Below are 25,111 nucleotides of genomic sequence, written 5' to 3'. Positions count from 1 at the left end.
GGCTCCTTTGTTTCTTTAGCAGAGGTATAAAAATCAAGGGTAATTAACTAAAGTCCTTCATTTATTCATTCTTTAGAACGTCTTCATCTTAGTTACTTAATTTCCAGGACTGGCTAATAGAGATAGATTTTTGAAAGCTCATCACAAGTTGGAAATATGCCCAGTTTGAAGAAAATCCACTCTATAAAAATCCAGACTTGCCCAGCCTAAGGACCATGGGGTGATGAGTTATATCACAAAGGAATTCTCTGCTTTACTAAAATATTTATTCCACTGTTCCATTCACAAAAGAGCCCCCTGAGTATTGGTACACTTAAAAAAAGAAATCAGGGTTAGATTATAGCGCAGTATCTTCTGCGTAAAGTATACTTACCCTCTTTAATACCCAGGGTAGTATTTGAGTATTTGAGTATATATATGTTAATCTAGCCCCGTATGTGATACATTATCTACGGATAAGCTCCCCTTCATGGAGGAAGCTCGGTGGAGTGGAAATCATGGGCCTCCTGTCAGAGCGCACACGCCCTGTCACCGTCCCTGTGTCTTACTAACCATTTGGCATCAATCAGTGAATGCAGTGGGGCTCCGTGTTTCCCGGTGAACTGGCAGAGAAATCCCACCCGCCTCACGGAATCATTGAGAGGACTAAGTGGATGCAGGACCCCTGAGTCAAAGCCTGGCGTGTGTCAGCTCTCAACGCCGACAGCCACTGCTGCCTTCCTCCTCGGCGTCAGCTCCCGCTGCCCCGACTTCTAGTTCCCCTTTCCGTTCCTCTCAAGTTCTCTTTCATGCTCTGCTCCTCCTCACGCTTTCGGTGGCCCCTCCCCCACCTGTGTGCTCACCAGCCTTTCCAGGGCAGTCGGGGAACTCACCACTTTGCCCACGTAAGTAGCTGTTGGTGTGGTTTGGCCGGCATTCTCTCTACTTTTTCTGTCTTGTTAGGATTTTTTTTACCTGAGAGACATTGGCCACTGAAGTATCATCCTTGGGGGTTAAGGAACTTCCTCTGCCACCATCTGCTTACGGCCACGAACAACGCGTGTCTCTTTCTCAGCCTCGCTAAGAACCTGGGCAGGAATTCTGGCTGATGGCAGGAAGAAGGCCAACTGTTCCAGAGCAGTCATTCTGAAATGCTCTCATGAAAAGCCACCCATTAAGGATGTGGGGGGTTTTGGGGTTTTTTGTTTGTTTGTTTGTTTTTAACTTTATTTCTAAATTTACATATAAAATCCACTCTTTGGGGTCTATAGTTCTGTAGGCTTTGACAAATGCAGAATTGTGTGAACCACACCCACAGTCAAAATACAGAACAGTTCTCCCTCCAAGGACCCCTCCACAGAGTTCCTGGTGCTATTTGTTCTTAGTCACATCCTTTCTGGAACGCTTGCCCTGGTCTGACCGCTGATCTGTTCTCCATCCCTGTAGCTCTGCCTTTTCCAGAATGTCACGGGGATGGAGTCACACATCAGATCTTGTCATCAGACCTTTTGCTTCTGGGTTTTTTCCTCTCAGTGTACTGTGTTGGAGCTCCATTCAAGTTGTTGCCCATAGCCACGGTTGTCTCCTTTTTATTGTTGAGTTAGCATTCTTGTCTATGGACGCAGCATAGTAGGTCCGTCCGTTCCACGGAGGGAACAGTTGGATCTTCTCTGGTGTTTGACAATTATGCATGCATGTGCTGTACCCATGGTGCATAGGTTTTCATTTCACTGGTGTGAAGACCCAGTGACAGGATTGCCGGATCCTATCGGAAATGCACGCGTAGCCTTGTAGGAAATTTCTGGAACCATCGTGCAGTTGCACCAACAATGTCTGAGCCTTGCCTTTCCTCCTCGTTCTCATCAGTCCTCATCGACTGCCATCAGTTTCTTGACCTTTTTAGCCATGTCAGCAGGTGTGCACTGGCATCCTGTGATAAATTTGCATTTTTCTAACATCCACTGGTGTTGGGCATCTTTTCCTTGCCTGTCTGACACCCATATGTCTTCCTTGATGAAACGGTGCTCAAGTCTTTTGCCTATCTGTTTGTTTTTTAATTAGGTCATTTCTTTTCTTATTATTGAGTCTTATGCTAGGAAAACTTGTAAAAATACAAAATATATTTTCTGTGTCCTACACGGTCATTCTGTCTTGTGGCTGGACTGTGCTCAGGTGGAACTAAAGCAGCCATAGGAGGGTCAAAAGTTGGGTGAGGGCAGCTCTGCTCTGTAGCAAAAGAAGTGTTCATGGATGAGTATTTAATAAAAACGAGCTTTTATTGATGAGGATTTAATAATGTCATGAGTCCGATGACACTCCTAGTGGGCAAGGGAAGGTACCATCCCCCCAGTACCCCAACACCACCACCAGGCTGTAGCATTAAATTCATTCCTTGAACTCAGGAAAGATTGGCAGCTCGAACGAAAGGACGGATGTAAAACTTAACGTAAACTAAATAAAAATTGATCTTGTGATTTAGCTCCCATTTGGGGTTGTCTAATTCATAGATAACCAAGAACCAACTAGACTTGCAGATGGCTGTATATGTGTGTTTGTGTGTGTAGAGAGAGAGGGAGAGAGAGATGCCTGAATATGCTAAGATAGGTGTACAGTGTCAGAAGCTCACTAGAGGCTGACCTACCTAAAATCGGTCCTAATTTTGATTTGACCTGCAAGAAACAACAAATCAGCTTCACCAAGATGGGCAACTTGTACATTCATGATGCAGACATTTGGAATGCTTGATGTAATTAAACATTACTCTATTCCACCTTTGAGATATGTAATCTTACTATTCCGAAAGTGGTAATATACCACACATCATAGTCTTGAGCTGCTGTCAGGTCCTCGGGGTGGGCTCGCCTCTCTGTTGACCAGTGTGCGGCGGGCGGTGTGGTTTGGCATCCCTATCTATGTGGCATCATCATCCGTGCCTCCTACTTCCCATATTCCCTCCCCTCCAGCACTTAGCACTGGCTGACTGATGGGAAGGGGGTTGAGGGTGCCGTCCCTAATTCTGTATCTGCTGGGCCCCAGCGCACTTAAGAGCCAGCAGTGGGGCCATCCCTTCCTGCAGAGAGTCCCCCCGATGGCGGTGAGCGTGCGAAAGCCTGAATGTCTCCTAGGTCGTCCTCAGCACAGAGCTTAGGAGAGTGGACTCGGTGACTCGGTTTCCAGTTCTAACCGCACCATTAAATACCCCCATCACTTTGAGCCGGTCTTTTAAATTTCAGAGGCTCAGGGTCTGTATAAAATACAGACATGACATTGTCTTGTGACATAAAGCACTCCGTGTAGGTCCTGGTCAACAGAAGGAGCTCAGTGATATTAACCCTTGGGGCCATTTTTTTTTTTTTTTATGATTCATTTACTTATTTTAGAGAGAGGGAGGGGCAGAGGGAAAGAGTCCTGCAGACTCCATACTGAGCACAGAACCCGATGTGGGGCTTGATCCCACGACCCCAAGATCATGACCTGGGCCGAAATCAAGAGTCAGACGCTCAACTGACTGAGCCATCCAGGCGCCTGCCTTGGTGCCATTTTTATGCTCCTACTGGTTGCGTCTGAAGTTGTCCAATGCTCTTCTTCACCGTGATCAGATTTCATTTTGAGAGTGAACAGCTCTCGAAAAAGTCGCAGTACTTTAAAAATAGGACATGATCAGGCATCTGGAACAGAAAGCCTGGAGCAAGTGCGTTCTTATTTATTAAACTTGGAGATTTCTGTTTTTCCCCCTCTGGCCAAGGTCATTCATTAGAAACAAGAACAAGTGTATAAAAGGTCACCTGCTTCCCTTACTTTTCTGCAAAGGACCCTTTCTCCAGTCTTTGGTGCATCAAAACAAGTGGCGAAAGGCTATTAATTGCAGTTCCATCTGGCCCGACAGGTTCCTTCTGAAGCCACAATTGAATGAATATTCAACTTCTCTTCATCTGTGACCTACTCGCCCTGGCCCTCGGAGCTGAAAATAACCTGATCATTTTTAATCAGTTTATTAAACATTAGGCAGCTTGCTGATTTACTTTTAATCACATTCTGCAGATTTCTAGGCATTTATCTGATGTTTATTATGAAAATTGCACATTTGTATTCTGGGGATTTTTTTAATAAAGAAAATAATACCGGGAAATAATCAAGGCAGATTTATGCATTAAGAACCTTCTAGAAGTATTGCAGGTGTGTGCTAAGCCAAGGGCACGTGAATTCCCTTTAACTGTTTTAAATTGGATTTTTTTCTCACTTTTTTTTTTTTTGATAGTCCAACTGGAAGCCCATGAGGCTTTCTTTGCCTTCTTGAGGTGGTCATAAAGTTGCATCCAATTCCCACCTGCCATCCGCACAGGAAGTAGTTCCTTGTTTCTGAAAAGCAGAGATCAGTGGCAGCCAACCTAGGGCTGTTACAGCTCTCACTTGTGGAATAATACTGGGGGTTGCTGCCTGTGACCATTGAAAAAATTATCTTACAGGGGTTGCTGGGTGACTCAGTCGGTTAGCTGTCTGCCTTCAGCTCAGGTTTATAATCCTGGGGTCATGGGATCGAGGACCACATCAGGCTCCTAGCTTATCGGGGAGCCTGCTTCTCCCTCTCCCTCTGCCTGCCACTCTGTCTACGTGTTCTCTTTCTCTCTCTGTCAAATAAATAAATTATCAACAGCATCTTACAGGGGCTCCTGAGTGGCTCAGTGGGTTAAGCTGCCGCCTTCGGCTCAGGTCATGATCTCAGGGTCCTGGGATCGAGTCCCACATTGGGCTCTCTGCTCGGTGGGGAGCCTGCTTCTCTCTCTCTCTCTCTCTCTGCCTGCCTTTCTGTCCACTTGCGATCTCTTTCTGTCAAATAAATAAATAAAATCTTTAAAAAAAAAAATGTCTTACAGAGCAAGTCTTGGGATATCGGACAGTCAGTGTTTTTCTCTTATATCAAAGGGGGTATACTGGGCAGTGGAAGAAATACTAGGAGGAAATTATATTGAGCATCTTTGAATTTGAAGTTTGTAAGCTTCTCTCTCTCGCTCTCTCTCAAATATGGAGCAAGTCAAGAAATTTCAGAAGACGTGACCCTCGATCACATACATCCTTTGGCAGGTTCCCCCATCGTTATGGTCCCTTTAGCAGTGATGACCACGGTCTCCACCGCCACCCCCAGCCCACCCCGCACTCCGTGAATCCAGGGAGGGGAAGCGGAGGGACCGCAGAGTTCCAGGACTGCCGCCCACTGCCATGTCCCCGCGGTCTTCTCCGAACAGGCCCCTTGCTCTCTCCCGCTCCAACACCCGCTGTTTGCTCTCCCTCAGGTGGAATACGTGATCAAGTGTGACATGTCCGCGCTGCAGAAAATTCTCTATCGCCACATGCAAGCCAAAGGGATCCTCCTCACGGATGGTTCAGAGAAAGATAAGAAGGTACGTGTCAGAAGATGACGCAAGGCAGCGTGGGGTGTGTCTGTCTTCCCTGGGCCGTGACGTCGGATCCTCCCAGGAAGCGTCCCTGCTCCTGCTGATCTACTCAACCGTATTTCTGGGCCTTTTCCGTAGCTGCCGTAGCTGCCGTAGCTGCCAAAGGAAACCTCATAACCTCCTAATCGCTAACTGCATTGGGGCAGGAGTAGTGGAGTACATCCATATCACCAAAATAGCTTTTATCTCTGCTCATGTCAATTCTACAGGGAATATATTCCGCTTAAATGTCGTCTGGGGGCACCTTAGAAGGTGTTAAAATCCTGTGTCCCTCCCTGGGCATCTATCTGTTCCAGGCTTCTGTCTTCCCAGAATCCTGGGGAACAGTCGATCATGTCACCAAGCCATCAACTCAATGTGGCTCCCTCCTGTAGCACAAGTTAGTCACGAGAAAGATGTTGTATCTGTCACTGAGAAACTTTTATAGCACAGGACCTCCAGATCCCCACAGGCGTAGGTTACGGAGAAGACCTCTGGCCCTTTCGTAAACGCCTCCTGTTTAAGAAATGGGGGGTATCTGGCCAATTAACGATTTGTTCTGTGTTTGCTCTCCCCGCTCGTCCTCAGGGGAAGGGAGGTGCCAAGACCCTCATGAACACCATCATGCAGTTGAGAAAAATCTGCAATCACCCCTATATGTTCCAGCACATCGAGGTAAGTCCACGTTCTCCACTGCGCTCCTGATCCCACCTGCCCTGTTCCTAGTCACGCCACTTTTTTAAAAAGGAGAAAAGAAGGAGGGTCGAGTTGGGTGTGGACGCTGGAAGGATGTGTTCTGAAGCTCGACAAAAATAATCGACCCATGTGAACATTCCGGTTCCCCGTCCTCCCTGGCACGGAGCGCTGTAGCGTCTGGAATTTTAGAACCAACAGTTCGAAGCATCGAGAAGACACTGCAAGCTCGGGCTCGTCCCGTGGGCTGGGGACAAGATGTGAATGGCCTCGTTACGGTAGGAGCTGTGAAACGGGAGGAAGGAGGCTATGACAAATACTAAGGTGACATGTTTGTACCCACTGGAGAGGAAGATGCCCTCGAAGTATTTTCTTTGTAACAGACGCTGCCCGTGGTTGGGCTCCGTAGATCGGCCTTTCTCCTTTCTGGCTTCCATCCCGACATAACCGCTTTTATCCTGACACTCGGGTCCTCACAAAGCTATTTTTAGGGGCAAGCACATTTTCTGGCCTGTTCACGGCATGTAAATAACTTTCCTAAATGGACAGGACTTCAGCCCCGTGGGAGCCGTTGACCCAAGCAGGAGGGAGGAGGAGCCACACCAGAGGCCCCACTGTTGCGTGAAGCTGCCGAGACATGGGGTCGTGGTGGGGCCTCCTGGCCATGGCGTGCAAGCGAGCCCTCCGGCGCCTGCCCTGGTTCAATAAAAGGGACATAAAAGAAGGTTCCGGGAAATCAGAATTGTAATAATTACAGTATAAAAATCAAGTTGAAACACACCTGCCTTTGAAATAGTCTTGACTTCGACAGTTTTTTTTCCCCTCCCTTATTTTGGGCCATCACGCTTGGCAGATGAGTATTTCATGGCACGCCTCCTCCCTGCTCTGGGGACCCGTCCCAGCCTGAGCTGGCTGTTGCCGCCACATCCAGAGGGCAAGGTGTCTATAGGCGGGCAAGCTCTACACCCAAGTCTGTGGACAACAGCAGCAGGACCAGCGACGAAAATAAAATCCCACGGAAAGTCACGGCTGTTGAAACACTCGGGTGAAGAGAATCCCACGTACAACAAGGAGGCTGTGTCCCTGGGCCACTTTGTAACCATGACCTGGTGAAAATCTCTTCGCATCTCCAAACTTCCGTGCACTTGTCCCATCATCACGTGCTGATAGCCTATGGGACTGGCAGAGGCAGAACTTTAACAAAAATATATAAATCACAGAGGAAGCATCTTAAAAATTGATAACCTATATTAAACAGGTAGAAGGTATCGATGAATTAGTAGCAGCTCTATATTGGTCTGTGGCTGCTGGGAGCCAAAAAAAAAAAAAAAATGTCAAATGATGAAAGTGACCAGCGTCAGGGCAGGTGAACCCGTCACCCACCGTCCCATCCCCTTCTTCCCCGAAAACAATTTTGAGATACTTATTCTGATTCATAGAAGGGTTTGAGGACTTTAAAGTTAGGAAAATTAAGTGTCAGTCTTACTTCATTTTGGTTGTCATGCAAAGAATTAGCCTTTGAAACGTGCTAGACCGTGTCAGAAGGGGATGAAGCCTTCCGTCCTCAGGCTTCTGTCTGGAGAACCCGGGGAGCCGGGCAGCTGAGCCTAAGTAACCTGCCCTCCATTCCTTGCATATTTCCATTCTAAATAGCCGTCAGTAGAGAGACGGACTGATTTGCAATTTGTTTTGAACATAAAAACTTTCGGAAGCGTATTCCTAGCCATGAGACCCAGAGTCTTTGGCACACGTGGCCCAGCTCTGGCTCAGGGCTGGTGTGTGCATTTTGCCTCTGTCTTTGTATGCTTTGCACGTCACCTCTGTTCACAGGAAATCGGCCCAGAAGCCCCCTTTCCCTGCTGGGCTCACTGTTTCCCTGGGGACCTTCAAACCAGAAAATGAAGACTTTTTTTTATAAAAGGGTGCCGATCCCTGGGACGCCTGGGGGGCTCAGTCAGTTAATCGTCTGCCTTCGACCCAAGTGCTGATCTCGGGGTCCTGGGATCGAGCCCCACATCTGGCTCCCTGCTCGGTGGGGAGCCTGCTTCTCTCTCATCCCCTGCCTGTGGCTCCCCCTGCTTGTGCTCTCTTTCCCTCTCTTTCTCAAATAAAGAAGTAAAATCTTTAAAAAAACAAACAACAACAACAACAAAAATGATGCTAATCCCTAAACTTATCACCGTGCACAGACATGTAACACTCTCGGGTTTTTATAGTCCTGCGTAGGCGATAAGGATGGATCCCAAAAATGTAGCAAGGTGTGGCTACAGGTGAAGACAGAGGGCATGGCTCTTGGGGTCAGAGTGGGGTTTCTGGCCATTGTCCGTCGGTGGTGACTTTCAGAGCCCGCCGTAAACGATGGGCAGTAAGCAGACATGAGAGGAAAGCTCAGAGCGGAAGAGAGCTGGTCCCTCGGAGGAGAAGCTTTGCTGCTGAGGGAAGGAGAGGAAGCAGAGGAGGGAGACAGCGGGCGGCCCGTGTGAAGGCGTGACATGCTTCCCTTCCCCACAGATGGTCGCCTGTTCCCTCCAGTCAGCCTGGATTTTCAGTTCTTTATTTCTTCTACAGGATCAGCGAGGAAGGAATTACATGATTTAGGAGTTTAAATTCGATTGGAAATTCTAAAATTCTCATTTTAAATGTCAAGTTCTGTGTTTTGAAGACGGGGGCCCGGCCACCTGAGGGAGCGGCCGGGGTGTCCACTGAGGGCCGTATGTGTAACAGAGAAAAGCATAGTGTGGAGGGTTGTTGGGATTTCTCGAAATCCAGAGTTAGAATATAGTATCCAGTCACCGTGACTTGTCCTGTTAAATATTTTTGCAGTGTATTTCCGTGTCCGTCTGAATCCTCATTTGCTTCTGTTAGGCCCTCTCTCTAGTCTAGACTCTAAACTCCTAGGGGACAGATAGTTCAGTTCTTTCTGGACCCCCTCCCCCCACCTGCCTGGCTCAGCCCTGGGTCAGTAGATGCTTAATCACTGTCTGATGTGTGAACTGACCGTGACGTCTCTATGAGATTCTGGAGACTTATGGGACCCCCAGGACATGTTTATGTCTGCATTCAAAGTCTGCCTTCAAAGACCTTGAGTTTCTGGTTCATCGTCTAAGGAGTATTTTCATACTTACTGATTATTTTATTTAACTATTCTCTAGAAATAAATGGGACGACCTCACCAAAAGAATAATTATTAAATTAATAATTTTACATATCTGGGTGGGGTTTTTTTTAATCATTTTTTTTCTCCTCTCTTTTAAAGGAATCCTTTGCTGAACACCTGGGCTATTCCAATGGGGTCATCAATGGGTAAATGTTAAAATTTATCTTTCTTCCAAAAAACGGTTTGTTGGTCATCCCGAAACTTTTCACGCCCCAGTGTTTCCTATCACACACTGCCAGCCTTCTGCGCCCACCGCTCACCTCAGCATCAGAGCTGTTAACCGAAGTGGTATTAGCTCTCTCTTACTTCACTGGCAGTAACTTCTGCATGCTTTGATCAAGTCACTATTCAAAGAACATGGATCTCATTTAATAGAATTAATAGTAACCTCGTGTCCTAAAAACGCGGTGGAAACTTGGAAGAGTTGTACTCACAACCAGTTGTGTAGCTTGGGCCAAAAGTCCATGGATCGTACTGAATTTCAAGTCGATACTTAACAGGGGCGCGGTTGGGAGGAAAGGTCTTATCCACCCTACAGATGTGTAGCTTTACGTTCATCAAAGTATGGTCCATACAGGAAGTGGGGTTTTTTTGTGAGCAGTGGCCCTCCTTACAACAACAACGGAAAAGATGCTTGTATTCACAGAAAGTCTCTGTTTTGTACCCGGGACATTGATTATTGGGATGTGGGGGCCACACTTGGATCCCAAGGGCAGACAGTGTCACTGGGCTAAGAACTAGGACTGGGACCCATCTAGAACCAGAGCCATGAGGCTGTCCTGCTCCTGCCCACTTCCCTCTCTTCCGGGTCCCGTGGCCACGCCTGGTGCTGTGAGATGGGCCAGGGTTGCAGAGTAGCACTACAGCCCCGGAGCAGGGGACAGAGGTGGGGAAGATGCACGTGAGAATGTGTCCGCTAGAGACGGCGCACGCTACCAGCAGTTGCTGATGAGCCGTTGTGGTGGTGTCGAGTGAGTGCGCTGATGAGTTCTGCCAGCCATAGCCACCCGACAATTAAGTTTTAATAATTTATCACATCCCTGTTGACAAAAGAGAGGAGTTTATTATGAAGGAGCAAAGGCCCTGCTTTAGCTCCTTGACACTCTGAGAGCAGGTACCACCCCCACCATCCCCTTTGTGATTTGAATTTCTGCATAACCCAGACCTCATGTCCCCTCCCCAGTCCATTTGTACAGTGTACATGGTGACATATAGAGGTGGCAGATCTCACCACTGCCCTGTTTCAGGCCCTCCAGGGGCTTTCTGTTGCACTTACAGCTAACACACTCAGTGTGGCTTAAAGAGTTGCCTGGCTTCTGTCTCCCCCCAGCCCACACACCCACTGGCCCTCTGGCCCATCTCCAGAATTCCCCTGTTGCTTATGTTCAGTTCCTCCGACTCCCCAGCCTCTTTTACGCGACGGGGCCTTTGCACATACTCTCCCCACTTCCTGGAATCTCCTCCTCTTCCAAGCCCGCATTCTTTAGCCAGCGGTCTTGTTCATTGTTTGAGGTTTTTGCTCAATTGCTCTCTCTTCATCAAGGTCACCTGCATCAAGGGCTGGAAAATTTTTTTCCCTAAAGGGCCAGATCTCAAATATTTTTGCCTTTGCGGGTCAAAAGGTCTGTGCCCCAGCTTTGCCATTGCGTGGCATGAAAGCCACCACGTAGACAAAACAGAAATGAGTGAGCCTGGCTACGCGCCAGTCAAACTCTATTTACGAAAACAGGCAGCGGGCCAGGCCCTAAATTTGCCAAACCCTGCTCTGATTTAAAGATGTCCTGTGTTGCTGTGTGTCGTCTCATGGCAACTTGTTATTTTTTTCTTTAGTGCTCATCACAATTTGCAATTAGCCGTTTGGAAGGCAGGGGTTCTGTTTTCCCATCCCTATACACGTGCCTGGAATTGTGCCCAGCAGGTTGTAGTAGATGCTCAAGAAATATTTGGACACATCTTAAGTGCCCTAAATTAGTAACTTTACGGGCTTACCAAGTAGCAATTTAAGGAAATATAACAGATTCACGACTATGTGTGTGCATAAGAGAGAAAAAGAGAGAGAGAATGAGGAGGGGGGGAGAGAGAGACAGAGAGTGAAAGTATTAGGAACATGAAAGGGTTTCCTTCTCTTTGTAGAATCAGTCCCCATCCGTAGCATCTGGAACGTACTCTTTGTGGGTTTTGTAGAGAAGTGTTTCCTCCCATGCCCTGTCCCCATCGCGCTGGGGTGGACACCCACACATTCATTCAGGCTCTCCTGGATCCTTGGAGAAGACAGCAGTAACACCGTCTTCTGGTTTTGCCTTTTTGGGTTCAGGGCCGAGCTGTATCGGGCCTCAGGAAAGTTTGAGCTGCTTGATCGTATTCTGCCAAAACTGAGAGCAACTAATCACCGCGTGCTGCTTTTCTGCCAGATGACGTCCCTCATGACCATCATGGAGGATTACTTTGCTTTTCGGAACTTCCTGTACCTTCGCCTTGATGGTGAGTCCCAAAGGGATCAGGCTGGGAAGGCAGGCCATGGGGCGTGCAGGGGGAGGGTGTGTGTGTGTGTGTGAGGGGGCCCTTAGGTCCAGTTGTTGGAGAGTTAACTAGCAGGGTGAGGGGCAGCTTTGCCAGATAGCGTTTTTTATATCCTCCAGCTTAAAATAAGCCGACATCACTGGCACCGCTGTTTGCCTCCCCCGCCCCGCAACCCCGACAAGCCAGCGCAAGTGGACTCAGAGGCACTGATAAGTGCCACGATTAAACTCAAAGAAACTAAGCTAAAATTTAAAAGCCCTCTCTGCTTTTGGGATGGTGGGTTAGCTACGCGCCCTCCCGAATGTTCTGATGAGCCCTGAGCTTTTTCTGCTGAGGCTTATTTTAAAGGGATGGAGGCTGTGTCTCCTCTCTTTGGTAACACTGTAATCATTCATTTAGGATGATACTGAATTATCGCTAAAGCTTCTTTCTTCTCCTAAGTAGAACATATCTCCATGCTGCATGAAGAGATAGGGCCCCATTGTGTCCTGGATTTTATACAACTATGTGAAGTAGTTGCTTGATTTGCCTGGTATTTCACTTTTTGGAAAATCAGTAAGAAAATATGAATGGGGGGGGGCGCTCCGTTGGTTCAGCCTCTGCCTTTGGCTCAGGTCATGATCGCGAAGTTCCAGGATCGAGCTGCTCAGCGGGGAGCCGGCTTCTCCCTCTCCCTGTGCTGCTCCTCTGCTCTCCCTCTCTCTCTCAAGCGAATAAGATTATATATAAAAAAAAAAAAAATGAGTGGAAGGAAACATGTATTTAGAGATATTTATTTCCAAAAGTACTATATGATTTGGATACCAACCCTAATATTTTTGAGGCTGAAAGATACCAAATTCCCCATGTTGTGGCAAGGGGATAACACTTTCAAAGAGCAGTGCATGGGAATAAGACCCTATGGAGTCCCTTGCACACAGAACAGTAATGGTGTTACTACTGTCTGGTTTTGTCTGATGCAATCATCAAGTTATGGCTACGTGGGAAATTTAAAAGTTTATGTTCCTTTAAAAGGTTTTGTTTTAGGAGCCCGAGTGGCTCAGTCGGTGAAGCCTCCGACTCCTGATCTAAGCTCGGGTCTTGATCTCAGGGCCATGAGTTTGAGCCCTTGTTTGGCTTTGCACTGGGCATGGACCCTCCTTTAAAAAAAAAAAATGAAAACTAAAAACAAAACCAAAAATAAATAAATAAAAGGTTTTGTTTTACGTTCAGTCCAACATTCTGTCCCGCTGGTTGCCATGAATTAGATAGAACTGGACACACACCAACCTCAGACTTGCCCTCCTGTCTCTTTTATTTTTATTTTTAATATTTATATTTATATATATTTTTATATATTTAACTATATAAATATTATTTAATTTGTAGATATATTATGTAATATATAAATATATTACTTAATTATATATATTTATATGTATTTATATTTATGTATTTTTTATATTTATTTTTATTTTTTTATATTTTATCTTTTAAATGAATTCTCTTTATGGCATGGGGGTATGGCTACCTCCTAGGGTATTACTAATTTTTGAACTAATTATGCCTCAGATGGACTTGATTTTGAAAAAGCTTTTTACCTCTCCCCTCCGAAGTCACTGCAGACAGACTCACGGCCGAAGCAATGCTCCTTCTTGATTTCGTGACACAGTTCTGCCGTCCGCAGTCTGTCTCTTTTGGCCAATCTCCCGCACTGCGTCTCGTCCTTTGTCCTTTGACCTGATTCTCCCGTCCCTTCTCCAGGAGGGGCAAGGTCAGCACCCCTCCGGAGGGCAAGCCCGCCTTCCCAGCTGCCCAGGGTGAGGGGCATCCTGGCGCCCCGCTTCGCGGCTGTTTCACTGTGTGGCTTTTCATGTAGCCTCTCTGCTCTTGGAGGATTGCAGCCTTGGAGTATTCGAGTCTGGGAAGCTGGCAGGAAGTGCTTTCCTTGAAACAGACCTCTTGTTCTCCTGCCAGCTTGAGAGAGTGTCCTTCACAGGTCGCTGTTGCTGGCGGACCGTCTCCATTATTTACTCATAATAATTGTCATAAAAGGTAACGTTGGTGGGATGCCTGCTGCATGTGGGCTACCGAGCAGGGCGCTTCATGTGCGTTACTGATCGAATGTTCTCAGCAAACAAGCTACGTCTGCCCCCTTTTACCAAGGTATGAATAGGATTCCCCATTTCACAGATGGGAAAACAAAGGCTTAGAGACACGCGCAAGTTAGAGACACGCGCAAACTTACGCATGGCGCAAGCGGCGAAGCCAGGTTCTAACCTCGATCTCTCGGATGCCAGCGTAGTTCAGACTGAGTTTCAGCAGAGCAGGGAGCTACGTCCCCTCTCCGGCCATGCAGGCTGCTGTCCCGGTGGCAGCATTTCAAGAATGATCTCGAGCTTACTCAGCATTTTTAAAAATGATGAATTGAAACGAGGTACAAGCTGACTGGAACCGCTGTGTCCCTGTCATCAGGGCCCTCACCGTTAGGCGGGAGGAGACAACAGGGAGACGAGCTTCGTAACAAAATGTTACCGGTGGGGAACACAGTACAGGCTCTGCCCACAAGAAACAGCAGCCCTTTGTGGAGACGCCAGAGAGAACCAACGGGCAACCGATCAGTCTCCACGCTCACACGTGCCCCAGCCTCCAACCACCTGCCTCTTCCCCCGTTTGCTAAAATGACTTCAGATTTCCGTGGCTGAATTTGACGTCTCAGATTTTTGACCTCATGGTGGGGGAAAAAAAATCACTCAATGACAGCTAAACGGATTCTTCCCCCCCTGCAAAGATGATGGTTGCGTGAACAGATTTGGCCGCACCGTCCCGTTATAGTCTTTGTTTTCCCTGGAAAAGATTTTTGAGGGAGACCAAGTGGTGCAGCTACATCCCAGAAGACGAAATTTCCCAAAGCAGCTGAAACTAAGTTAAAATTAGTAATCATGAAAGCCCGGCAGCGTGTGCCTTCTGGCACATTCTGCAACTTTCAGCACAATCACACTTGCTATTAGTTGTGTTCTTGGTTACGTTCTACCTCAGAAGTCTAACGGAGCGTGGGACTGACGCTCCGACTGAGCGTGCGAGGTCATGTGCCGCGTACCAGGAGCATTTATTTGCTCTGGGGGTAAACCGACAGCGCTTTGAGTCGCCCTGAGGCGCCCTCCCCAAGATTGCTGACGATGAGCAAAGATCCTGACTTGGGGAACCTGTGACTGATGGGATTGGTAACCCAGCAAACTGTGAACCTCGTCGTTAGAAGGGTCTTCGTTTTTTTGCATGAAAAGTAATTTAATCATAGATTTTTTTCATCACGTTCCCAGCTACTTAGCATGAATTCGTACCAGACACACGGTTGGTCTCTGCTTGAGTTATGGGGCGGAGGAGGACCCAAAAACTCCTTTGACCAAGTCCTTTTGGTGTTTCTTTTGCCTTTAGGGTTATTTTCTTCCCCAGGAGGCCTATCCCCGAGCCCCTTTAGTTTATAGCTTAATGCATGTGGCCAGTAGCCAATTGGTTTTCAGTGTATTTAAAACCAAACTTGTGGGGCACCTGGGTGGCCCAGTGGTTTAAGCCTCTGTCTTCGGCTCAGGTCATGATCTCAGGGTCTTGGGATCGAGCCCCACATTGGGCTCTCCGCTCCACGGAAGCCTGCTTCCCCCTTTCTCTCCGCCTGGCTCTCTGCCTACTTCTGATTTCTCTCTGTCAAATAAATAAAGTCTTAAAAAAAAAACTTTAAAAAAAAAAAAAAACCAAACCTGTAACCTCACTGCGCCCTGCGGTCCGGAAACGGACGTCCTTGTCTCTGGAAGCTCCTTGCCTTCACTTTGGAAACGTTTTTGCCTTTGCCGTCGTTTCTGTGCCGTTCCCTCTGGCTGAAGGCGGAGGCGAATCCTGTGAGCGGTGGCTGCGCCTGAGTCATTTTGTTTTAACGATGGCACCTGGGAAGACGACGGCGGCGAGCCGGCCTCACGACGCCACAGAGCCCGTCCGCCGTTAGATCGCGAACGAACCCGTCACTGTGGTCTCAGCAAGCCAACTCTGAAAGGAAAAGAGAAAAAAAAAAAAAAAAAAAAAGAGCCCCACAGCGTGGAGACCTCACTCCGCACATTTGGTGCCCTCCCCCCCACCCCCCTGCCGCCAAAATAGCCTAAACTCTTGGCCGGTTCTCCCTGCAGGATTTGACCAGGTGGGTCAACTGGAAATCTCATTTAGAAAGCAAAACGAGCTCTCCAGAACGGCGGCTTTGTTTAATGAGGAGAACCCCCAAAGCCCCTTGGTCCTAATCCCCATTTTCTCTATATGGGGAATTGGGCTTGTTTTTTTTTTAATTTCCCCTCCTCCTCAGGAGGGTACTTACCATTTTTATTCACAGGAAGAAGAGCTCTCCCTCCCCCCCCCCCACCCGTGTTTGGGTATTTGACCCTCAGGGTAACATGATTTCCTAAACTGTCCTCACCTAAATGTTTTAATCCTCTGAAATAAGTTGCTCGTGTGTTTTTATCTTTGCAACAAGAACACCACGTGGAAATAATATTTGTAGAGCAGATGTGTGGGAACTATCCTGAGACATGCATAGCTGCTTCCCAGCAGCCTCAAGCTTTTCTCAAAACTCTGCAGCAATGCTTCCCCCCACAACCCCGCCACCCCAGAAGACATTACAACACCGGTGGCTGAGTGGCTAATTTGGGAGGTGGGTATGGGGATATCAGGCCCTGCACCTGCTCGCCCTGCTCGGGGGGGTCTGATGCTCTCCACTTACCCCCCCCCAGCCATTGTGGAGTCCTTTCAGGCCCCCTGGGTTATATGCCACCACTGGGCTGGGTCGCAGGTCTGCACCCTAGGAACTCGGCAGCGCAGAATGTGCCAGTGCAAAGCAGCCTGAAGAGCTTCCATGTGTGTGTACTGGTATGCATGGGGTTATTGTGGCTTCAGGTCTTGCTAATCGGGATAAAAATATTCCTTTCAGGTTTTGTGTTTTTTCCCAGCCAGATCACGCTCAGGAGCAATCCAAACGGTAAAATGCAGCGGAAACCGGTTTCCCTTTTTTTCCCACCCTCTTGGCATCAACAAGTTCTCCCTCTAAATGCCTGTTGGTCAAATCGCCTTAAACCAGTACAATAATGTTCGTAGGTGTGTGTGTGTGTGTGTGTGTGTGTGTGTGTGTGTATGTTGGTAGATGGGCTTTTAAAAATTATTTGGTGTTTTAAAGCACAGAAATCTAGAAAATGTTTCGTTAAGTTTTAGGTTAAATGTGAGAATGTTCTGGAATTTGTGGAGTTACAAAGATACCCAGTCCTAAGTATTTAAACCCAGCATTTTGAAACAATGGGTAGTAGACAGTGTTCCTTCTTGATTTAAGAAAAGTCTCTCTCTCTCTCCCCTCTCTTAATTGCAAAATGTCCGAAGTTCCTTTCAAAAAGTAAAAAAAAAAAAAAAAAAAAAAAACCGAAACCTCAGGGGATTACCTCACTAATGCCAGCAGGCATCTGTTTCTCCAGGAGGCCGGCCGATCGCTCTAGCTCGGTGCCATTTTCGGGAGGGAGTTCACTGGCAAATTTACTTTTCTTCTCCCCCCAGGCACCACCAAGTCTGAGGACCGCGCTGCGTTGCTGAAGAAATTCAACGAGCCCGGGTCGCAGTATTTCATCTTCCTGCTGAGCACCCGAGCGGGCGGCCTGGGCTTGAACCTGCAGGCAGCGGATACCGTGGTCATCTTTGACAGCGACTGGAATCCTCACCAGGTCTGTCTGTCTCTGAGGCGGGTGCCCCCGTGTCCCCTCTGGAGCTACAGGGGCCGAAAGACTAGCAGTGTCAAGAACAATTTCTAAAGGAGCCGTCGCTCCAGAGGGGAGACGGCCGTGCACATCAGGACGGCTGTTGGCTTGCCTCCCTCGGGGGCTAGGTAGTGAGACGTCGTCCACATGCCTTCGATGTGCCTTTGAAAAGCTCCAGTGTGGGGTCCAGAAATTCCGTTTCTGCTCCATTTTCAGCCCATCTCCTGGGATGGATGTTTGGTTACAGGATAAATCACAAAGGCTCTGAAGCAAGAGCAGCAACAACTCACATTTATTACACCCAACTCTGTGCCTGCCTCTTCATGGGCATTGGTTCATTCCGTTTTCCCAATCCTGTAAGGTTGTTGATGGCACTAAATGTACCTTTCCCGGCAAGGAAAGGAGTTTTCAGAAGCCTTAAGTTGCTGAGGGTCAAACAATTAGTATATTTATATACAATTAGTAGTTTTTCTTTTAGTCTGTGTGTTTTGTTTAAAATCGCCATCAAAGACTGTCCCATGGAGCATCTACTGTCGAGTTCTTTGAGCCAGGTCCAATATACGTGTCAATGTACTCCTTTTTAGAGGCTGCTTTGATGGTTGAAAACGCCCCAGAGAATGGGTCTCTTGTGGCTCTCCTGGGGTTGCCTCCGTGGCCTGCGGAGGTAGGGCACCTGCTCATGCGGAATCGGGTAGAACGATGTTCGTCGGGGTTTGATTCATTTTGGAGCACATGCGAATTCAAAACAGTCGACGGGAAAACCGCAGCTCTCCTGTAGGAATGGGAGGTGGCGTACATCAGTTTCACCTGGGCTGCGGCCTGAGCCTCAGTTTCCCCCACTGCAAACACGCCAAGCGGTTGTCTCACCGGGTCATGGTGCAGACTGGGACGAAAAGGCTTACGGGATCATTTGGAGCAGGGAACGGTCGTGGGATGCACAGAACGATGAGAGAGCTTTTTAAAAATGCATGCACACCTGCTTCCCATTCCCTGCCACCCCTTGCCCCATTTTGTACACACTTCCCAGACTTGTGGAGACATTCAAAAAGCTCCCCAGAGATTCTACGTCATTCCTCCCCTAGCTGAGGGCCACTGATTTCAGAGCCATGATTCTGAGCCTCTGGGAGGCCACGGCCACTGAACCCCTGCCGTGGCCCCCAGCCGTTCTCCGTGAACGCAGTAAAGAACATTTCTCTGCAAACGTCCGGACCTTGGAAAGGGTTCGGGAGCCACCAGTGCAGAGTATATTAGTTCCAAGTCTTTGGGAAATATTTTTATATTTTTTATATATTGCCATAGCCCACATCGCATTCCCCGGGCACAGGTGGAATCCTTATTCCTGTGGCAGACCTGCAGTTTTCCTGTTCACTGTTGGGGACTCAGCGTCCGTCCCGCAGTTCAAGAGTGGCTGCAGGCCCACGGGCGCCGAGGCTCGGCTGGGCATCTAGGGGAGGAATATGTGATTCTTCTCCTCCCCGGGGAGTTCAGGGTGGTTTATATCCCCCCCCCTACATCTGCCTAAATCTTTCCTGAAGGGGAAAAAAAAAAATACTAGCTTGTCTCTAGGTGATTGGGAGGTTCGCTGGATTTTGTCTTTGGAGGTAAATACATCTGTGGCTTCTCGGCTGACCACCTGCGTTGGCAGAGTGGATTCCAAGTGCCGGGGCATTCACTGCCTCTAGACATGCTGATCTACCAGGGAAAGGATGCTGGGCCGTCCGTGCCTGTCTCTCTTTCTCTCCCTCTGTCTCTTCCTCTGTCTTCCCTCTTCCTCCTTCTGTTTCTCCTTCCCTCTCTGTCTCTTTGACTCCCCCTGCCTCTCTCCCCCATCTCTCTCTCTCTCTCTCTCTCTCTCTTTCTCACACACACACACACACACACACACACCCCAGCTGACAATCCTTAACTACAGGGGGCATCTCCAGAACAATTCATTCACCTTTCTTTGTATTTGAACTAAAACTTAGGCAACAAAACACACAGGACCTCAGACTTCCCCTGGTCTAATTCACTACAAGTTCCCGGCCCATGGACCATATATTTCTCCAAATGCTTTTATCTGCCGTAGGTAGATTTCACTGGCACCTGATTTGGGGAACTGGGCTGAACATATTTTTCATGTCTTCACTTAAATGTGGCCATAAGTTTGGGCAGAACTTTTTTTTTTTTTTTTTCATTTTCAGAAGTCATTGATCTTTGAGTGGTATTGATTTTCCATATACAAGGTAAGGAACTAACTTTCATTAAGCAGCAAACTCCACTAGATGCTACAAGGCAGTTTGCAAATTTCGTACCTAGTTCTCGAAGTACCTTCCACGTAAGGAAACCAGTCAGTAGCAACTTGTCCGTGTCTGTCTGGGTGTGAATCTTGGGCTCTTTCTACCCTGTACCCCTGCATGAAGGTTGCATGGTCCCCAAGGTGAAAGTCGTGGAGCTCTTTGTACCATGTTGGTTTCAGCTTGCATTGTGGGGGGAAGGCATTTGTAGTAATTTTTTGTCACGTTGAATCAAAATTAAGGCATATTGACCAAATAGTGGTTCTGTTCGACAGAAGTTGACAGACTGAAGATGAGAGAGGCATATAAGTCGCTGGCTGGGGGCTCTTGTTAGAAGGAAAGTTTGAACGTCCGCATGTGGCATTAGCAGTAAAATCCTGCGGGATTACCGAGGCTCTCATTTTCCAAACTGTGGATTGGAACCGTGGGTTGGTGCCCTTACTATTGGCCCATGGAGCTGGGGTTGAGTTGTTCCGACTGTTACCCGGGAGGCCCTCTTCCCAGACTAGGTCCTTGTCTTCAGGTACACTCACACCTGCTAGGCGTGATGAAGCGTCTGATCCCTAAGACCTCAAAAGTATTGAAGAATCCTTCCAGTAACAGCACCACATACAATCCCTCCCCATTTTGACTTAGAGACTCAGAGGCTTACATTCCGTAAACTGCTTCAGCCTAGAAACACTAATTTTTGCTGCTTTCCAAATAGATAAATGGCTTTAGAGGCACAGCACACCACTGCCAGCCCCACAAAACAGCTGGCAGGGGCTCACGAACTTAAGACCCCCCACTTTGTAGATGCCCCAGGCCCTCTGCTTCCTTGCCTGTCACAGTCCTCTGTCACCTGGATCTCAATATTTTTGTGATTTATCAGCATCTTCTATGGTAGAAGTCAGCAAACTAAGACCTGGGGGCTTTCGTAAGACCAGTGAGCTCAGAATGGTTTTCCCCCGTTTTTAAGTAGAAAAATGTAAAATGGGGGAAAAAGAAGATGATGATGAGCTTTTTGGTGAGAACAGGTGCTGAGTGTTTGCTCTGGGCCCAGACAACCTAGAATATTTATTATTCATAGAAACTTAACTCTTGGGCCCGTTACAGAAACAGTTCCCTGACCCCTGTTCTAGAAGATAACCCAGAGTTGACAGCACACAACTCGCCATCTTGGTCACTGCCTCCCCGTGCTGGTGAGCGTGCGTTGAGAGAGATGATTGAACCAAGGTCTTATAAATGATGTGTAAGGCTCTGCCTCCTCCCCCCACCCCAACTTTGGATTTTACTTACCTGCCTCACTTTCTCCTCTTTGGAAAAACATCTGATCTGGATGCGTGCTGGCTGCGTTCAGGGGTCAGTCGTCTGATATTTGACATTATTCAGACATCTTCTGAGGAACAATTTTTGCCTCATTAGTCTTTCTTTTTTTAAGATTTTTATTTATTTGACAGAGACCACAAGTTGGTAGAGAGGCAGGCGGGGGGCGGGGGGGGAAGCAGGCTCCCTGCTGAGCAGAGAGCCCGATGCGGGGCTCGATCCCAGGACCCTGAGATCATGACCTGAGCCGAAGGTAGACACTTAAACCACGGAGCCACCCAGGTGCCCTGCCTCATTAGTCTTTTAATCATAGAGGTCCCTGCAGCAAAGATGGGGTATCTCCTGGGTGGACTTTGACCCGTTGTCACCTATGCCACATGCGTGACCAGGAAACTCACACGGTCCAGGGGATGAGCTTAGAGCTGTGGAGTATCAGCTCTGTGTAAAATCGGGATGCGGGATACAAGGGACAGACTTTTGGCCTAAAAATGTAAACAGGTCTAATGGGGGGACACGTGGAAATCACTCCTTAGCATGGGCGCAGAGACTGTCGCCTGGGCCAGAAGGAGTAACAGTGACAGACTGAGAAGGTTGTATTGTGCAGCATTAAAATCAGGTAACTTGGCCTCAGGTTTAGGGAAGGTTTTTATTGAAAGATTTCATTAAAACCTTTTTCTTCTTCTAAGAATAATATATGTTTAAAGCAGAAAAAAAAAAGTTAAACCATTTGAACATAAAAGGAGGAGAATGTAATAGTAACTCATTACTTGGGAATGTCAGTATCAATGGCATGTCCCCGCCTGCCTTTTCCTGGTCTGGGTCCTCATGTACCTACTCATATGTAACTTGTAGTTTTGACTTATCATAGCTCTGTGTCACTAGATTTCTAGTTGATTTTGTATGGTACTAGACAGTATATAGTATATGGTACTTAACATTACACAGACGAATTATTTTAACCAATCTGTTATTGTTGGTTTTTTATTTAATTCTGCTTTTTAAAAATTGTAAATAATACTTAACAGTGAGACGCATACCCTTGTAAATCTTGGTACACATCCATGATTATTCCCACAGGATACGTTGCTGGAAGTACAATTTCGGGAGTCAAGGACCATCCCCAGTTTTCACACCTTTGATACACACTGCCAGATTTCTGCCCCCCAAAATGTGACCCATTTAGTATTATACTGGCAATCCTCTTCATTCCTCAAACTGAAGATTGCGTCTCTGGTGGGTTTAGATGCCAGGAGATCTGTCCCCTGAGCAACCCCTGTATGTGCGGTGCGTGCGCACGCACGTGTGTGTGTGTGTGTGTGTGTGTGTGTGTGTGTAATTCATGACTGTTTTTAAAAATCTTCTTGAACACTTGATATCAGTGTCCATGATTTCTTGCAATTTAAGGTCACTTATCGGTAATACCAGAGTCCTAATTCTGATATCAAATGTATTGAGTTTTGTTGTTTAGCTGGGGACTAGGCCTGATGGTGAACGGAGCTCTGCGGAGCCCAGCTTCCCTCCGTCAGGCAGGAAGGAGCAATGAAAGCAGAATCTTCGATGCATGCGGGTGGTGACATAGCCCTCCCCCCCCGTCTGGGGCAGGCTCCGCTCACGGGCACGGGTGCCGCTCACGGCCTGTCCCTGTCCCGCACAGGATCTGCAAGCGCAGGACCGAGCTCACCGCATCGGTCAGCAGAACGAGGTCCGGGTGCTGAGGCTGTGCACCGTGAACAGCGTGGAGGAAAAGATTCTTGCCGCCGCCAAGTACAAGCTGAACGTGGATCAGAAAGTGATCCAGGCAGGCATGTTCGATCAGAAGTCCTCGAGCCACGAGCGGAGGGCGTTCCTGCAGGCCATCCTGGAGCACGAGGAGGAAAATGAGGTATTACAGAAAGCCGAGTGCATGAGATCCGACAGTGACTTTCTGTCTCGGGAGGATTAAGAATGACCTCTGTTCTTTAACGAATTTCCTGGGCTGGCGTTAATTAAAATGAATAAATTAGCTGCTATCTTCCATCCCAAGCCCAGAAAGCCTCTGAAAGTTATTCAAGCCAGGGCCTTGGGAAGCATCTCCTAGAGGGACCATGAGGCTCAGCCAGGACAGCCTTCTTCCCAGGTTTCTCCCCAGAGATGCAACCCAGGCGTGGGGCTGGATGGTGTTATAAATACTGCCCTCTGTAGGGCGCACGCAGAACTACAGGCCGGCCCCTAGGGCAGGAGGCTGGTGGGGACAAAACCAGCCTTTGAGACAAGACCCCTGGGGAGGAAGGGCCCCTCCTTGCCCTTTCTCTCTGCCACCCCCCCCCCCCCCCGGGCCCTCTGTTGTCTTTTGCCTTGCGATTAACCACCTCGGTATGCTTGTAGGACGAGCCCTCACAACCACCTTAACCTGTTTACTCCTATTTGAAAAGCATGACATTGACCTCCAATTCGGATTTTTCTGTAAAAGCCGATGAATGGCTGAGAAAATGACCAGTTTAAAAAAAAAAAAAAAGAAAGAAAGAAAGAAAAAGAAAAGTAAAGAACCTCTTTTTTTTTCTTTGGCAAAGTTGTTCAAAGAACACATTACTTATGTTTCTCTAAGGGGGGGAGTCTTCAAGTCATCACTTGTTTTTTGTTTGGTGTTTGTTTTTTTAGATTGCCAGTTTGGGCAATTTTTTTTTTTTTTTTAGATTTTATTTATTTATTAGAGAGAGAGAGAGCATAGCAGGAGGAAGGGCAGAGGAAGAGGGAGAAGCCGAGTCCTCGCTGAGCCAGGAGCCGAGCTGGGGCTCGATCCCAGGACCCCGGGATCATGACCTGAGCCGAAGGCAGATGCTTCACTGACTGAGCCACCAGGCGCCCCGCCAGTTTTATTAATTCCGTACTAAATTTTCAACCCAAATGGATTTGAAAGAGATTGAAAGACATAGTTCCAATGTAGTCTAGAAAACTGCGCAAAAGTGCCAGCACCCATCCTTATCACAGGGTTGTCTTGGGAAGGACACGTTTGGTTTGATGTCCCCATATTTGTAAACTGAAGAGCGGGTTGACCTTACAGTGACCAGCGGAGAACTCTTCTCATTGCATATATTAGATGCAGCTTGACTTTGCCTTCTGTAGGATATAGGTTTTTGAAATCTCCTATAAATTATAAGGCAAATTCTTTTAAAAGCCTCCCGTACTTTTTTTTTTCCTGAAACAGAGTCTTAAATATGAAGTAGATTTTGATATTTAAATGAATCCTGAAATAAAGTTTTCCACACACTGAAGAGCATTTTTCTAGGGTGCTTCTTCCTAACTTGTCTTCTGTATTGGATGAGCTATGTATGTGATTTCATTAAAATAATGAAAAGTAGGTGTGCACCTGCATTCCTACCTTGACACACATTTTTAAAGTTTTGATCTCGAATAGTTTACCACTCTGATTCTTGAAACTGAATATGTGATACAGGTTCGATTTCTTGAAATCAAGTATTTGGTACTAATTTAGAATCAGGTTTTTGGGTGATTGTGTTGTTGTTGTTATGGTTTACACACCTGGGAATGTACAAGAAAGGAGGACCTGCGATACATGCATTCCCAAAGCAGGTGTGGGCAGAGCTGACACTCAGCCCAAGGCCTCCATTGTGCTTTTGCTTCATTTGTTTTGTGGAGGCCTTGGGAAAACAGAAGCTGGCCTGGGTTAGATGGGGCGCAAGGTAGCCTGGAACTTTCTCTCCCTCCTAGGCTGCGGGGACATGTCAGTATCTCCCAGCCCTGGGGGCCGTTGGGGTGGGGAGCTGGAGTGGGATCCTTACGAGCAGTCTTGCTGGGGCTCCAAGCTCCTTCCAGGCTGTGAGTGTGTCAGACATGGTACCATTTTCTGGGTGGACTTCAGGATGTGAAGATGTTTGGGGACACTGACAGACCACAGTCAAGGCCTCTGGTACCAGATATTAAGGCCACTATCTGCCTGGTTGACAGGCCAGGAAGGACTAAGGTACAAAGAGTCCAGGAAAGGATTTCACCCGCCTC

At 47.6% G+C, this 25,111-nt stretch overlaps 1 protein-coding gene across 10 annotated transcripts in view; it reads left to right on the top strand.

The window, feature by feature from the left end:
• Window positions 1–25,111, top strand: part of SMARCA2 (SWI/SNF related BAF chromatin remodeling complex subunit ATPase 2) — a 179,139-nt gene that overhangs the window by 72,307 nt on the left and 81,721 nt on the right. For all 10 annotated transcript variants that reach the window (XM_082694437.1, XM_082694426.1, XM_082694436.1 and 7 more), the window contains exons 20-25: window positions 5,271–5,378; window positions 6,000–6,086; window positions 9,361–9,407; window positions 11,576–11,742; window positions 17,338–17,501; window positions 22,770–22,997. In XM_082694437.1, the coding sequence (XP_082550563.1) occupies window positions 5,271–5,378; window positions 6,000–6,086; window positions 9,361–9,407; window positions 11,576–11,742; window positions 17,338–17,501; window positions 22,770–22,997 (801 nt within the window). The remainder of the gene's footprint in view (window positions 1–5,270; window positions 5,379–5,999; window positions 6,087–9,360; window positions 9,408–11,575; window positions 11,743–17,337; window positions 17,502–22,769; window positions 22,998–25,111) is intronic.

This window comes from Mustela nivalis (assembly GCF_964662115.1).
Source record: "Mustela nivalis genome assembly, chromosome: 13".
Taxonomy (NCBI): domain Eukaryota; kingdom Metazoa; phylum Chordata; class Mammalia; order Carnivora; family Mustelidae; genus Mustela; species Mustela nivalis.
The sequence above is the reverse complement of the archived record's forward strand: the minus strand, read 5'-3'. Positions and strand labels throughout refer to the sequence as shown.